Source organism: Diadema antillarum, unplaced genomic scaffold (genome assembly GCF_040938485.1).
Source record: "Diadema antillarum isolate AM-2024a unplaced genomic scaffold, OU_Dant_1.0 scf00000134, whole genome shotgun sequence".
Taxonomy (NCBI): domain Eukaryota; kingdom Metazoa; phylum Echinodermata; class Echinoidea; order Diadematoida; family Diadematidae; genus Diadema; species Diadema antillarum.
Window position 1 is genome coordinate 3585970 of NW_027271023.1, and position 17146 is coordinate 3603115.

The following is a 17146-nucleotide window of genomic DNA, read 5'->3' on the forward strand; positions in this document are numbered from 1 at the left end:
CGCAGGAACTCGACATATACCCGAAAATCATTTCGCTGTAATAACACCAGGGGCCATAGGAAGAGCCGCTAGGGTTTCGACAATAGTTTTCCTCAAGACCTGGCAATATGGAGGGAAAATACAAGGGGAAAATCCCAAATAAGTGGAAATGAAGGAGAGTAATGAGAGAGAAAGAGACAGAAGGGGAGAGAGGAGAGGGAGGAGAGAGAGAAGAGAGAGAGAGAGAGAGGAAGGGGAAGGTAGGAAAATATCACTCTATGTCCAAGTTTATAGGAAACACAAAGTTAAACAAACAAGAAGACATAATTATTTCTTTGAAATGGGACCTCCTAATATGCAGGATGTCAATAACTCAGGAACGCTCAATCCAATTTCAACAAGGCGAAATACAAGAAATGACATACATTATAACGGAGTCTAGTTAATGAAGGCCACCGGTTAAAAGAAACGAAACAAACAATTCCAAACGTTGTGCATAATAACAGGCACAAACTTACAACAAAGGGATATATCCTACAAGGTCTAGGACCAAGTGTTACTTATATATATGCATATATATATATATATATACTTATAGATATATAGAGAGAGAGAGAAGAGAGAGAGAGAGAGAGAGAGAGAGGGGGGGGGGGTGGGAGGCAGATAGCTAAAAGAAGTGGAAGTGGGAGTAGAGATAAAGCTAACTCGTTTCATTTTGGTATTCCTAAATCCCTACAAAGTCTTTGTGACATCACTAATTTGGTTTCTGCATGCAAAGGATTAGATCTATCTGAAATAAACGAGCTGGAGATGTGACATGCAAGTAAACTGTTCATCAACCTTCTTCCGGGAAAGTCTCCGGCCTGTAGTAAGCTCGGTTGTCCAGAGAGGACCAGGGGAGGACACTTGTTCCCGCCGGAAGTCTCCGCTGCTTTTCCTCTGTACAGGTAGCCGTCACCCTCATAGCAATCAGTAGGAGCTAAACGAGAGACAATGACAGAGTGCGAGCCTGTCTAATAATCAAACATTAGAAATGACTTCCAGTACTCGAGTGGTTACATTTTACAATGCACTCCCGTCATAACGAACACGGTTATAACGAAATAACGTTGTAACGAAATAAAGATTCTGTTACCAAAGTTATCATCTTCCCTTGCCTTAGATTTTTGATATTGCAGGATAGAACGCTGAAATACGATCGTAAAAAAAAACATCTTTGGAAACGCCGACACAGTACAGACCACATACAGGTTACGTATTACTGCGCATCATTCTAAAACTGAAACCAAGACGTGTGTGCTGCTTTACACATTAATTTTGCTTTTATCATTGACATCTTCTTTCTCTCTTTCTCTCTCTCCCTCCCTCTCTCTCTCTCTCTCTCACACACACACACACAAACACACACGCACACACAAAGATTGTGTCTATAGAGTGTATAGGTTGTGTGTAACAGTGTACACTCTGTGAAGGTGTTTTTTTTTAATTGATATTGTAAACCTTTAAAGGGAGAGATAAGTAATTAAATTTGATATGATGTTACCGTTGCACTGAGGAACGTCACACTCCTTCCAGTCAATGTCCTCATCAGCGACATAGCACCATGGTCTGGGACCGTAGGCAGGATTGCGACAATAGTTGCCGTCCAGATCTGAGTAAAACAAAACCACAAAAGAGCAAGAAAAATATGAGTGTGCTTGTAAACATTGCAAAGCAAGTGCGATTCTCTTTTTTTTTGTTTCTTTTTAAGAAATCGAAAACAAAGTTCTTTATACCAGGCTATCAATAGTCCAGTCAAAATATGAAATGATCCCCAACTAATTGCAACAGAAACGATTCCACTTGCATTTGAACTGGAAGGGCAACTAAAATAACATATTAAAAGTTCCCTAAAATTCGAGTGGTGGATCAGTGTCTAATTTGCATAAATTCAAAATGGCCGCCATACAACCTATTTATGCCCATATCTCGGGATATATAACCCACAGAAAGTAAATTCCGGTGTCTAAACCTATGTTTTTTAGGTCAAGGAATACAATTTTGTTATCTGTAGCAACTTTCAAGCATCCCTTTATATAGTTTTTGCATATATTTGCATATAATTACATGCAAAATGGCCGCCGAATTGCCTTTGCAAGCCCGTATCTTCGTATACCATTAATGTAGTACACTCAGGAATAAGTCGCTATATATCTGGACATAAAACCCGCAGAAAATAGATTCTGGTGTCTAAACCTATGTTTTTTAGGTCGGGGAATACAATTTTGATATAAGCAGTAAATTTCAAACTTCCCTTTATACATTTTTTGCATATATTTGCATTCAATTAAATGCAAAATGGCCGCCATAATGCCACTACATCTTATATTTCTATCTGTAAAAGGTACCTAGTGATGGTGTCTGTGGTCTTAATTTTACTGCTGAGAATCACTGATGTAGAATATGTTCCACTCAGGAATAAATACCTATATTTCACAAAAAAAAATTGCATATATTTATACACAAAATCTATTCAAATGCTACCGAGAATATAATTTCAGATATACGAATATGAGCTGCAGAACGTTAATTGTACTGTAATGTATACATCCAAGATTTCAAGGGAAAATTGTTATGATACCATTCACAACCTTGATGATTATCCTTGCACCTAGTGTTTATATTCTTGCATTGATTAAAAGTATTATATTACATTGTACTCACATTTTCTTGACATAAAGCCTCAGAACAGAAAACAACTGTAAGTAGCATCGAATAGAACATCTTTATTTAACTGTAATCTCAACGTAGCTTCCAAAGTGTGCTCAATAGGTAAACAAATGTTAAAGTCTCAAATTATGTAGTAGGAATCGTTAAAATATTTCATGTATATTCAATGTAGTATATTTTGTAATTTGCCCTCATGTTTACTGCTTATAATTGTGTCTATGTTGCAATTCATTATTCATTCCTTTTTTGTTGCCAAAGGGGGGGGGGGGGGGAGGGGGGCATGTCATCAAGTTCATGATTATCAATAAGCTACTCTACAAAAGTTTCATGAGTTTGGACATATCTCATATAGCTTTCAAAGTGTGCGATGATTTGTATCCATGTTTAGTCGATACTTGTGTCTTTTGTTGCAAAACTTTCGGTAAAGGCATGTTTATCTATGTGCAACATATGACAGTGATAATTTGTATGGAAGTGGATTTTGTCATATTTTTGCGCGGTTTCACCAGGTGACCCAGTGACTTACTGAAAATGTAAAACATTGTGATTTACAGCCAGATTAAAAAAAAAGAAAAAAAGGAAATGCCTTAACATTTCTATCACTATTACTCTGGATTCATCAGTCAATTAATACAAACAGCATCCTTCTCATCGGCTTCAAGCTCGTACAACACGTATGAATTCTTATAAATCTTACTTTTACCATTTTTCGCGTTGTACGTGTATCTCCAGCTTTATTAAAAGAAATGTTTCCTATTGCATTGAGGCTTCGCACTAATAGCATTTTCATCAACACACTGGCTTTTTTTTTTTTCGTTAATGCGAGCAGCATGAAGACTGAATTCAATTTGCTGGCAAAAAAGCAGTCTTAAGTCAGATTAAAAACAAAACAAAATACATAACATCATTTTCTGTTCCTGTTCCAAAAGGTCCCTTCCCTCCACTTCAGCAGCAGCTTTTCTTCATGTTAAACAGCGGAAAGGAAATGACATACAGTTGTACAATCATTGGAATTTGGACGATTTGAGGAACATGTTTAATCAAAAATATGTTCTGATCACTACAGACAAAGCTGCAGCTATTAAGGAACTCCTGAAGGAAGTCTGATGCAATTGCAAGACAGGCTTTTAGCGACTGGCAGTGTATAGTTGCAGGGCAAACAGATTTGACTGCACACAACCCATACCAGTGGCAGATGTGGGCCATTATATATCAGACACTTGTAATGTTGTGTTTCTTAAATATGTGAGGAGTCAGATGATGCTGTTCTAATTGGTGACTAGGAATAAGAAGCATTCTCAAAAGACATCGACACAGTTTACAACAAACGTGAGACTTACCACGCTTCAGTATGAAATGGAGCCGAGATCCTGTTTGCTTTAAAGTTAATCAACTGCAATTTCACACTATCCTAGTCCAGAATTTGTGGTAAACGCATAGAACACTGTGAGTGTAAGCGAGTTTTGTGTGCTTGTTTTACACTTTTATCATTGATCTATATTTTCAGTGATCACATTACATACCTTGAGTATCTGTATTATCACAAGGTAGAAAATGAAAATAATGTACTGGAAACGAAAGAAAGTTTTCTTGAAATTAAGTGACTTTGATTCATGAGATTTTAAATTTATCTTAGCCAAAGGTTCAAGACAGCAAAACAAAGGTTCAAGCTAATATTGCAAATAGTCATCATTTATCTTCTGCCGTCCGGTCGTCAGTCATGCATACATTTTCAAAAATCATTTTCAGATTCTCTTTAAAAACCCCATGTAATGACAGATTTTCAACAAACTAGGCGAGTAGCATCCCAAGGATGATAGACTTTCAAGGTGTTCAAATAGACACCATGTCCAAAAGGTCCCAGAACCCCGAAATTAAGGAATCTATCATTAAAAAAAAAAAATCTCCCCTCACACACACACACACACAAACACACACACACACAAAGTAGAACCAGGTGTAACAGAGCTAGGTATAATGTACAAGGTTGAATATCTTGGAGACTGCATATAGTTTTAAGTTTACTTTCGCAATTTCATCTTCTTTTCGAAATATTACACATTATATATATATATATATATATATATATATATATATATATATATACTGTATATATATGATACTTGTAGTCTGCGTGTTGGTACCAGTACAGAAAAGATGACGAAGTAGAGTGGTAATGCATTTCAGTCCAACAGTGCTCTTTAGCCAGACCAAATTTTCGACGATCTTTCTTCACAATTGTCATTGTCTACCCTGAGGAAGAGGAATGTATCCGTCGAAAATTTGATCTGAATAAATAGCACTCTTGGACTAAAATGCATTACCACCCTACTTCGTGTTATATATACATATTATATATATATATATATATATATATATATATATATATAATATATTACGTGTGGGCACTATGTCCCCCTCTGAATTTAGAGTTGCTTCTTTTATAAAACTAGAAGAGCATTGAGTAAATACATCAGTGAGTGTATAAGCATACTTTCAATATACTCATACTTGGGGCTAGAGCCAAATAGAAACCAATTTTCACACGTTCATCTTCACAAAAGGTGTGTTCGATTTGTTACCAAACTTGGCTAGTAGAATATTGGTAAAATGGGTACCATCTACCCCCCCCCCCCCCAAGACCACAGGATGCCCAAAGGCACCTAAAATCTGATCTAGGTGCGGCAGCCTTGAGGCTGGGACCAAATTATTGGGGACCAATTTTGATTTTTGATCCTCTTTTTGAAAACACATGGTCAACAAACTAGTATTGTAGGTGCATTTATCGCTAGTGTCATGTATATCATGAACATCATGCCTCCCTGGGCCCTGGAAGTCCCTAAAGGCTTCCAGATATGGCCCTAGGGGTTCCCAAAGTCTTCAAATTTCCTCTCTCCCAAGTAATAGTTTGTAAGAATGCATGGAAGGTGAACTTGAGATACTCGGGTGAGGGATGGACCCCTGGGTCCTTTATTCAGAAAGTGAGTGAGTGACATGGTACCCTGATATGACAAGAACATTCTGTAAACAAAATGTCCAAACTCATGAAACTTTTGTAGAGTAGCTGCTTATGGATATAAGCTACTCTTAATTTGAATAGATTTATGTATAAATACATTATGCAAATGTTTAGTGAAATATAGGTAATTATTCCTGATTGGAACGTATTCTATATCAGTGATTCTCAGCAGTAAAATTAAGACCACAGACACCGTCACAGGGTACCTTTTACAGATAGAGATATAAGCCTGTAGAGGCATGATGGCGGCCATTTTGCATTTAAATAAATGCAAATATATGCAAAGAAATGTATAAAGGGAAGCTTGAAAGTTATTGTTTATATCATAATTCTATTCCCTGACCTAAAAAAAAGGTTTAGACACCAGAATCTATTTTCTGCGGGTTTAATGTCCAGATATAGGGTCTTATTCCTGAGTGTATATCAATGATATACGAAGATACGGCTATCACAGGCAATATGGCGGCCATTTTGCATGTAATTATATGCAAACATATGCAAAAACTATCAAAAGGGTGCTTGAAAGTTGCTACAGATAACATAATTGTATTGCTTGACCTAAAAAACATAGGATTAGACACCGGAATTTACTTTCTGTGGGTTACATATCCCGAGATATAGGCACAAATAGGTTGTATGGCGGCCATTTTGAATTTATGCAAATTAGACACTGATCCACTACTCGAATTTTAGGGAACTTTTAATATGTTATTTTAATAGCTCTTCCGGTTCAGATGCAAGTGGAATCGTTTCTGTTGCAATTAGTTGTGGGTTAACCCCCTTTTTGTCGTATTTTGACTGGACTACAAGTACCACGTTTTGATTTAAGCAAACTCAAAGCTCTCTATACATTACATTCTTTTTTCTTTTCTTTTTTTTCGGGGGGGGGGGTAAAACTATAATACATGTATTATGTGTAATGATTACCCCTGTCTGTTAACGCATATCAAATCAACACAGCAAAAAGTGTGTATGTCTACTATCATGAATATGCAACATGCAAATTCGTGTAATACCTTATTATGAATGAACCACATGGTATAACTTCTAGAGAGAGATATCGCAGACATGGCACTCGAGGAATAAGGTCAGAGGCATCTTTCTTTCCTAGAGGGTTACGATTGATCTTACGCTCGATTCATTACGCGTAACTCGTTGAATCGAGCGTCGGTTTAATATCGAGTGTAAGTCATGTTTCATAAAGAGACTTACATTTGATTTCAAGAAAAAATCAAGCGTAATTTTCAGTAGATTTAGCGTTACTTGCGATCAGTCGCAGAGTTGTTTATGAAACGCAATTAGCGACTGATTGCAACTTAAAGGGGATGGCTAATAAGTGATCAGTGGGAATGCTGGGGACCATTGTTCCAATCCTTGTGGGATTCATTTAAGAGTGCATTATACAACTATTGTTGTGTGAAAATTATTTGCTTCAAAATGGTCTCATATTCAAGTATTGCGCAGATCAATGTTTCCAGGTTAGCATGCCTGTACAGTGGTGGGGCGATCGTTAACGGGCCCGTTAACGTAAGTCTGTTCCATAAAGATTCTTACGCTTGATTTAGAGCACAAAATCAATAGCAGATAGATCGATTCATTTTTTTTTTTATCCCATCAATCGCAATATCAATCTTGCGATCAATCCTTGTGAAACAGGTCCCTGGTATAAGTGAATTACTGTCTTGAATAATTCTTACGAGCGTCCGGGTAGTCAGTAGGATTGTAACGGCGGTTGGCGTCCTTCCAGTTCAGGCAGGCATCACCGTCAACGGTCACCTGTGCGTTGCCGAGATACGTCGAGTAGGGCTCGTAACAACTGACATCGGCTAGAAAGCAGGGAGTGGATGACCACAAGGAGGAGTTAAGTTTTTGTCAATAGTTACTTCGAGAAAAAAAGCAACATAATGACATACTACTAACCTCACAACTGCCATAACGCGATGCTTATAGAGCTTTATTTCAAAGAAAAATATACTCGTAATGGTAAGGTCCTTTTTCTTCACTTCACTTGTATCGCATTTTTTGACAGATTATCAAGATTGAATAAAAAAAAAAGGAAAATTTAATTTCCAGTGCTTTTCGTATCTCTTTGGTAAGTTATTGTTTTTTTTTTTCCGGTTTTTGTTTTGATGTTGTCTAACATCATGTAATGAATTGATTTTAGAAATGAAGGACTCGTCAAGATGTTCCGCATCATTTTTTTTTTGTGTGTGTGTGGATGCGCTTTTGACTTTTAACATAAGAAAACAGAAAAAAAGAAGTATTGTCATTGAAAATTATGCCTATGAAATGTTCGTTTACTTACGTGGATTTGTTGGAGGAACCGGCGTTGTTGTTGCTGCAGCAAGAGAAGAAAAAAAAGTTAAGGTGTTTGTGACAGTGATACAAGTATATCATGTGTGTATACATTACATTCATCTCGCAGGAGCAATGATTATAATGGCAGGCCTACTTGTCCTGCCACTACACCACTAACTACTTCTACTGCTGCTACTTCCACTTCTACTATAGTAGTATAGTTGTAGTAGTAGTGGTGGTGGTAATGATAGAAGTAGTAGTAGTAGTAGTCATGGTAGTAGTAGTTGTTGTAGTAATAGATAGTAGTAGCAGCAGTAGCAGCGACAGTAGTAGTGATAGGGTAGAAGGAGAATCAGCAGCTACAGTCGTGGTACCGAAAGAGTAAAACTTTATTTGAAGGCTTCCGTGGTGGTAGAACGTTGGGTGGTAGAAGGCTTCGAGGTGCACCACGTATTCTTTCTGGAGTTTGTGAGTGGCCCTGAAAAGGGCCTACCCAATCCCAACGTTTCGGCAAGCATGTTCTCGCGGTTCTCAAGGGAATGAACGGCGAGAACATGCTTGCCGAAACGTCGGGATTGGGTAGGCCCTTTTCAGGGCCACTCACATACTCCAGAAAAAAATACGTGGTGTACCTTGAAGCCTTCTACCATCCAGTAAAACTTTAGTTATAAAGATAAGCCAATAGAAATATCACGTATCGTAAAAATTGTACAAAACCGCTCCTGTTGAGACCGCTTTTATTTCTTTTTCAATCCAGTTATTCAACCAATATTGTCACAGGACCTTGAGATCATTTTCAACATCAACAATTGCCTTGCTCAGTGTGGCTATATGCTTCATAAACCCTATTTTGTAATCGCAGGATTTAATTGAGACGAACATACATTATCAACACAAACTCGTTGAATATTAACAAAGAGTGATCGATAAATGGCAGGTATAAATGTCTACTGCCCGTTGACTTGAGCAGCATAATTATCTTACCAGCCGCTTTCTTGCAGATGAATGAATACTGCGCGTCGCAGCTGATGTCATTCCAAACTCCAGAGGGCGTGACGTAAGGTCCCCTGACGTGTACGCATTCCTCGGTGCCTCCTCTATCATTGGGCTCATTCAGGTCCCAATTCCTGTAATCAAACTGAATACATGCGGTTTTCGTCAATGTTTCGAAATGCTATTCTTTGCTAATAGTATGCTTGAAAGTGAAGAAACAATGTGAGTATTTCGGGTGAGAGGACCAATATAGACGTGTGCTAACAGGTCAAAATAGTTTAAAAGGAGATCATGCTTTGACATTTTAATAACTGAGACATTTAACATTTAATCTGTCAATCGCGTCTTTTCATCACTTGTTCTTAGTCCCCCCCCCAAAAAAAAAAATAAATAAATAAATAAATAAGTAAATAAATACATAAATAAATAAATAAAATAAAATAAAATAAAAAATGGAGTGTCGTTGTTATGTGTTTTTTCCCCACTACTATCACACGTAATTTTCGGGGGAATGGTCGACCACACACAAAAAAAAATAACAACAAATTAACATTGCAACTAGCCATGATAAAAAATCATGGGCTTGCAATGTCATACTCGAGCAGGATTCGAACCTACGACCTCCTGATCTCCGGACAGGCGTCATCTCCACTAGACCACCGAGCTATCGCCCGACATCAAGTGTTGGGACTAATCCTAAAACACTGATCAATTCAGTGCTTATGGGCGTCAATGCAGGGCACTTTGACAATCAGTTGCAATGAATACATCTCAAAAGAATAATTCCATGAATTTGAACAAATTAACAATACCTTCTGTTATTATCTTTTAAGTTATGGCCTTTTCACTTCGGACAGCAGCACATTGCAGGATTATGATGGTGAGAGCAGCATGCACATTATGATAGTTATGCATAAACTTTGTGAAACGGTCAAAATCATTATTCTATCATGTAGGGCCAACTCACCGGAGTACCGTCAGTCCATGTGTAGACACCTTCAGTATCACGATCTCCTAGGCCGATGTAGTAGTCTCGCTCGCTCAGTCGTACTGACAGAGAGAGAGAGAGAGAGAGAGAGAGAGAGAGAAATAATGTTACGCAGAACGGTTCTCTCGGACTTAACAGGACATGTTAATGAAGGTTAGATCAGAGTAAGTTGTTTACCTGTTTATTTGATGATTAAGAGAAAAAAAAAAACACGATTGTGTTTGTCAGTGCCAGCACGCTTCATTCGTGATATCTGTATTAAAGAGTTCGATTTCATCGAAAGGCACGAAACATAAGGTTTCAAAATTATGGATGCCCTAGTTCCGTCAGATTGAGTTCAAACACTTCATAGAAAATTTCCGCTATAAAAAAAAATGATTTGCTATTTCAGATTCAACCGGTCTATTCTCGTGGCGGTATTGTTCATCATCGTCTTTGAAAGAGGAAAAATGACGACTACATTTTAAAACTGTATATACAAAAACAACACAAAAAACAAACAAATGAAAACAAACCGATATTGATTATTATCCCTGTAAAACTAACATTTTCACCATGGCTACTTACATTCAATAAAGGACATTTCTCCGCCACTGTGTATGCTGGCCAAATGTCCACCGTAGTTGACGCAGATTTGCTCGGCTTCGTCAAACGTTATTCCGGTATTGTTGATGTAGTAACAGTTGCTCTCGTAGTGATACCAGTGTTCAGGGCAGTAACCAGTGGCTGAGCAGGCATGAAGAGGGGATGATTGGCGGTAAGAGAAAAAACAAACAAACAAATGATAAGTTGTTGTTGTTGTTGTTGTTTTTATTGTTATTTTTGTCTGATCAGAGGCACACCATGGATACGAAATATGAACGAAACAAACAGCGCACCATATCACTCTAAAAAATCGGTGCTGACCCGAAAAGGTCCGTTGGGGTCACACCCCGTTCCGGGTGAAAAAAAAAAAAAAAACACTTGGAATTTGGTCATGAAGACCCGGAATGGGGTCATCCTGACCCAATTCATGACTCTGAATGGGGTCGTATCTGACCCCATTCCTTGTCATTTCTGGTGTGACCCCAACGGACCCTTTCCGGGTCAATTCTGACCCGGATGTTTTAGGAGGGCAAGCCCATCACTTTGGAGCTTTGACTTTGGTATCGTTTATGCCGTCGGATGGATCCACATTGAATGCCTGACAACTGAAAACTGTATCAAAAACAATCACAAAAAAAGAAGACACAGGCAACACATGCTAAAGGAACAAAATTCAACCACAGTATACGGTGGTTTTGTATACATTTAGGTCTGTAAAGAGTAGAATCTGATGGCCAGTAAGATAGACAGATAGATAGGTAGATTGATGGATAGATAAATAGATAGATGGAATGACAGATAGATAGATAGATAGATACATACATACATACATACATATATACATACATATATACATACAAATTGTATACATTTATATGATACACACAAACACACATAATACACAAGTACATAGATATCTATACATGGACAGAGAGACGAATAAAAATTGGAAGGATATACAGGAAGATGAATAAATAGTTGGAAAGGTGGATGGACAGACAGAAAAAGAAATAGAAGCTATTACAAACTTTTTATAGGAAGGACAAGGCAACTGTAACTTACGAACGTCAGGGTCAACTGGTTTGACAGCGGATCCTATATTGGGAGAGAAAGAGTGCGAGACACTGCATCACAAAACACCAAAGAGTCGCCAAAATCGGCAGATTCTTAAAGAGCAGACTTTGAGCTTTAAAATGATGTACAACTTCATCCAAATGGACTCTCCTAACCTACCTAAATATTGAAAGAAAGCACACACACTGAGGCTCTGAAGTAAAGGGCCTATTTAAGCCATGCTCAGTGCAAGTGAAAGGAAAAAACAGAATGTAAACCTCATTTATAGCAGCAACAACGAAGGGATTATCAAATTAGGTTGAAATTCATTATTTTCTATGCAAACATTCTATCCATGTCTGATACTAACTTTTAGAGATGGATCATTATCCTTTCAAAAGTGATTAAAATTCAAAGTGAAGAGTGTGTAAAAGATTTTTCAGAAAGGAAAGGGGACTCGCTTAAGACACACCTAAGCACATTATTTCACAAAAAGTGTTCCAGAAAAAAAAAAAACTGCTAAAAAACACAATTTCTCTTTTGAATGTCTTTGTGGTATATATGCTATAGGTTCCTCCTTAAGAACATTATAAATGTATAACGATAATTTTTCATTATGCCCCATAATTATGTAGGGGACATTAATATGTGAAACATGTTGATGTGACTGGCGTACCTTCCCTAATCTTGCAGGCAAAGCTGTATTCGTTGATGCAGTCTCCGTAATCCCACTGACCGTTAGAAGATTCTGTACGAAAAGAGTACATCCAGATAAGAAATTTTGTATCGATTAAAACTTTTTACCTGAATATATCATTCTTTTAAATTTCTTCGCATTTCTATTTACAGAAGGGCACAGATTGCACATCATAGTCATGCAAAAGCTGCACTTCATAAACTGTTGCTGTTAGTTTTCTTTTGCATACAATCATGATCGTGGCTCGCAATTTTATATTACCTGAACTTTGATTCAATACGTTTTTTACATTATTACTTGTTCTCTATTTCATGTAAAGACTACCGTGAGCTAATATTTGCTCTTGAACCATATCATTCATTGCAGACATTGGTCTCCTGTACTCTCACGTATAGGAGAGGAGATAGTACGTTGCATAGGATTTATTTTGGTGAATGCTGTCACCGACGTTAAAAGTTTGCCTGCGGCTATGCACATGACTTCCTATGTAAATATGAATAAAATGTGCTTCTAGAAGTTTATTGGTGAATGGCTCGTGATTAATAAACAGTAACAATGAACTCAATTTATATCAATTGAGATGGATATCACATTCTTAAACTGTCTTCTTTGCTTATTCCCGACAAGATGAATTTCTGGTGGCATTTTCCAATCATTTATGTAGTCATCTCGACAGGTGCTTGATTGAGACAGCTTTCACGACGAAGAGTTAAAGCAAAAAGTACTGTACTGTACACTCCTCTTAGATTTGCACTGGTCTTAAAATGTTGGATTTTTAACCCATCAAGATACAGTGAGAGAAGTGGAGATCGGTGATTGGTTTGCTGTGTGCTGAGTTACCCGTATAAATGGAGCCGCATTGGTTTTCGTCTTCCCTGTTGACTGGTGTCGTGTGTGACGCCCAGTTTTGGTAGTCATCCGGTGCCAGATTCGTGCCGTCAGCCCATTGGATCGTCCCATCGTGTTCAACATCTGGGAAGTTTTGTTGGTTTATTTGTTTGTTGTTGTTGTTGTGTTTGTTAGTTAGGATTGATTTGAAGAAGAAGTTCAAGAAGAAGAAGAAAAGAAAACCATATGGCGTTATACCATAATTATACCAAGCAATTAAATGCCAAGGGTAGTGAATACATTCATACAACACTATAATAAACATGGTAATGACCAGTTCGAACAATACGAAAAGGATTTTTTAAAAGCTGTGTTATCCTCAACTTGCAACACTTACAATGAGCTAGAAGTGAGTTCACTCAATACGTTTGTAACTAACTGAGGATGGATTTCGATAAAATTATTGTAGTTTGCCCTCGATGATTTATTAATTCCTTAAAATTCACGGCAATGATTATTAATGCATATGTTTAAAAAATATTCGTTAGTGTAACACTGTTCATTGCTTGATGAGGGTCATAACCATGGTTATAATTTGACAAGATAAAGTATTGCGTGGACAAAATCATATCAGCTCTCTTTGTCTATACACACAATACACAATAGAATGAATTCAATTCAATTCAATTCATTTATTTTCATTCTTCTTTTTCCAACAAAACATTATATAAGATAAATTAGGAATTGCATCATAAACACAACATTTGCCTTTGCAATAGATAAATGAATTCATAAATACACAATACAATGAATGTACAAAACATAACTATACTACTATGCATCAGAGTCATACCACAAGGGCTACATACCTGATATTCCAAACCATAGATTTTCAATTCCTGATTGTGACAAGCTCGACAGTTGTTGATTGATAAACTCCTGCTCTACTTCGCTAAAAACAAACAAAATAAAAAAGAAACGAGAGAATAATGTAAATCGTGACGGATAATACACAGTCGTAACAACCCCCAAGTTAATGAAACAATGGTTACTTAATTGTCTGGTTGTTGTCGTTGTTTTTTCAATATCTGAAATGTATATTCTTTATAGTAATTCACGATTTCACCATAGAACAATTAATAATCACATTATTGCAATTAATTTTCTTTCCTTCTTTTTGTCGAGTACCGTACATACCTCTTTATAGTGAGGAGAACAGCGCCCTCTTTCTCGCAGTACTCCTTGGCATACATCCACGTGGTTGGCTCATTAGCAGACAGCTGATAACAGAAGCCATTGTGCATCTTCCAGCCGGGATAACACATGCCTTTGTCACAACAACACAAATACTTATTTCCGTTTTAATATGTACTTTACTTCCATCCTACAAAAGGTAATACAAAATATACAATTTTGACAAATCATATTGTCTTGATTTCTAAGGAGTAGGCCCACAAGTCATAAGGGAAAATGCAAAAAAAAAAAAAATAATAATAATGTACGAATGAATGTGGTATCAAGAGAAAGAAAATGCAAACTTTGCAAGGAAATGTATATGTTCTTTTCGACAAATGAGATAAAATTTGAATTGAATTGAATTCGAACAATCAGTCGTAAGTATGTGCTGGAATTTCCTTTGATGTGTCAGCCAACCTGCCAATACATATCCAATAAAAAGGCCCAATTCTTCCAAAGATGAAAAGCAAGTACAAATAAAAAAACGGAAGGTTTAAGACAAAGGAAATCATTGTGATACCTTGGGGCTTTTCGCAGATAAACCTCAGCCAGTCATTGCAATTGCCGGTACTCCAGTTTCCAGTTAAGGTGCTGGCACTTTCAACCCAGGTGCACATTTGAAGATTACTGACATGGAATTTGGATGAAAGAAACGTTTTGTTAGTCACTGTTTCATACTCCCTGGTAACAAACAATTTCCGAACAGATGTGGCGCAGATTATGTACATTATTCGAAGTTAGTTTACTTTAATTTTGGGCATTCTAGAATTGCCGTACTTTCTATTAGCTATAATCAGGGGCCAGAAACTCTTGTTCACACATGTATATTTGCAAGACTGACGGAAGCCAGCCATCAATGGCAGCTAATAACAGTATACAGTACATCTGCGGTTTATTTTGTGGTTGGTTTTCTTTTTTTAAAACTTTAGGCTTTGAGACATTGACATAATTATCAAGGAGTCTTGTCATTACGTTTGAATTAAAATCATATATAAATTTATTGGATTAATTTCATTATTACGGAAGCAGAAGACTTACTCTCCTGGCTCGTTTGGCCCCCATTTCTGATAGTTCCACGTAGCTCCTGACGTCCACGCGAAGTTGTTCTTCCCATTCTGGAAGATGTCACATGTGAGAGATGATTTTTCAAAACTTAATTCAGTTTTGCTTTGCCTTTGTTGTTTTATCCAGTTTTATCGCTTGAAATTTGTGGCCGTTGAGCAGATTAGCATTAAAACAACCCCATTGTCAATTACAGATGTATAAAAGCCGTTTTTTTGGCCTACCATGTCATCAAGCATGCGCAAATTCTTTAAACTTACATCTTATGTATGTTATATAGATTACAGATGACGAATTATCAAACATCAATTTGATTGTTCAAATTCATGAAATTCAGGATCAGCAGGATCAGGAGGTCGTAGGTTCGAATCCTGCTCGAGTATTTCGCCCATGATTTCTTTGACCATGGCTACTCCTAAGGCACTGATCAATTCAGTGCTTATTTACGTCGATAGGGCAATTAGTCAATCAGTTGCAATCAAGTTGGTTGTGTGTTATTTTACTTTATCACTTGATTCAGAAAGTTACACATGTTGTCATTTTCTCTAAATTGTCAAAAAGTTTCGAAAAAATTAAGCGGTAACTAAAACGACTCGACAAAATCGAAATCTGCAAAGATAAAATATAATTCACTATTAGGTCATTATAGTCAAGACATCCCCTGCACTTGATTGCTACAGATTATTACTCACATCGGTGCGGTAACCGATCCAGGAGTCGAGCCCCGCTTCAATGACGAGATCAACCAGCAACGCCTGCTCATCTTCGTCTTTGACGTCCATTAGGTTGGCGTCGAACTGCTCGCAGTAGGTCTGTGGAAAGAGAGGGAGAGAGAGAGAGGGGGCGGTGCAAAGAGGGAGATTAGTGAGGGCGATAAAAATAAGTAAATACAAATTTGGTTTGATAAGTTAGAGAGAGGGAGAGAAGGAAAGCGAGAGATTGAATGGAAATGATAATAGTTAAGCTTCGGGAAAGTTATTAACAAGGGAGCAGAGAAAAACAATGTTCTGCCTTTTTCTGTGTTCCTTTTTTTTTCAGGCAATCTGCCTCAATTTCTTTAGTTCAGTACAAACTATAATTAAATATTGTTCATGAGGGGACTACAAGTAACAAGAAACGCTTTTCTGCAGTCCCCTCTCTTTCCCACAGATCTTCTGTCATACTATAAATTCCACAGTACAATGTATGTGACTATACTATGTCGTTACACTAAAGTTTCCCTTGTCACGATAAACCAGCCTCTTTGACTTGTGATAACTATGTGTATCAGCAAATATTATAGTTATCATGTTGTATTCATACTTTGTTGGAAATGAAATAAATGAAATGACAATGAAATCAACGAAAAATGGAAGGGAGAAAATGGGATTATAAAGATAAATAGAAACAGAAATGTCAAGTTTTGTTTTTTTTCCGTCACGTCTTCGAGCAAAATTTTGAATCTGATTATTTAGATTATAGAAGCAACGAATATTGTTAGAGGACGATACTGAATGATTTTTAAGATGTAGATTACATGTAAAGATTAAACAAACAATCAGAAGATGAGGAAAGAAGTAGATGTGAATGTGATAGAAACATACGCACAAAAAAGGAGATAATAATCGGTGACGATAAAAATTGGCCAAACACATAAGCCTACCTGAGCATCGTCAAAATTCCTCCAGACGTCTGAGAGGTAGTAGCAGTTCCCTGACAT

General features: G+C 37.2%; 1 protein-coding gene and 1 non-coding gene across 2 annotated transcripts; both read right to left on the minus strand.

The window, feature by feature from the left end:
- Nucleotides 1-92: 92 nt before the first annotated feature.
- On the minus strand, nucleotides 93-17146 carry LOC139720848 (macrophage mannose receptor 1-like). Its single transcript, XM_071632184.1, has 16 exons — nucleotides 17090-17146; nucleotides 16140-16259; nucleotides 15424-15500; nucleotides 14906-15012; nucleotides 14347-14476; nucleotides 14019-14101; nucleotides 12301-12372; nucleotides 11634-11666; nucleotides 10554-10712; nucleotides 9966-10048; nucleotides 8990-9143; nucleotides 8013-8045; nucleotides 7405-7533; nucleotides 1523-1630; nucleotides 820-958; nucleotides 93-99 (listed from the first exon to the last, which is right to left on the minus strand). The coding sequence occupies exons 1-16, from the start codon at nucleotides 17144-17146 to the stop codon at nucleotides 93-95; spliced, it is 1491 nt and encodes a 496-aa protein (XP_071488285.1).
- Trnas-gga (transfer RNA serine (anticodon GGA)) lies at nucleotides 9592-9664 on the minus strand. Its single transcript has one exon. It is a non-coding gene; the product is annotated as a tRNA-Ser (tRNA).

What these genes read in the sequence shown, in the direction of transcription:
- LOC139720848 (XM_071632184.1), bottom strand. Translation starts at nt 17,146, where the DNA reads ATGTCAGGGAACTGCTACTACCTCTCAGACGTCTGGAGGAATTTTGAC. An exon ending in GTTCTCCTCACTATAAAGAG is followed by an intron (nt 14,102 to 14,346) that starts GTATGTACGGTA and finishes GTTTGTTTTTAG; the next exon opens with CGAAGTAGAGCAGGAGTTTA. An exon ending in TACTGACTACCCGGACGCTC is followed by an intron (nt 1,631 to 7,404) that starts GTAAGAATTATT and finishes TGTTTTACTCAG; the next exon opens with ATCTGGACGGCAACTATTGT.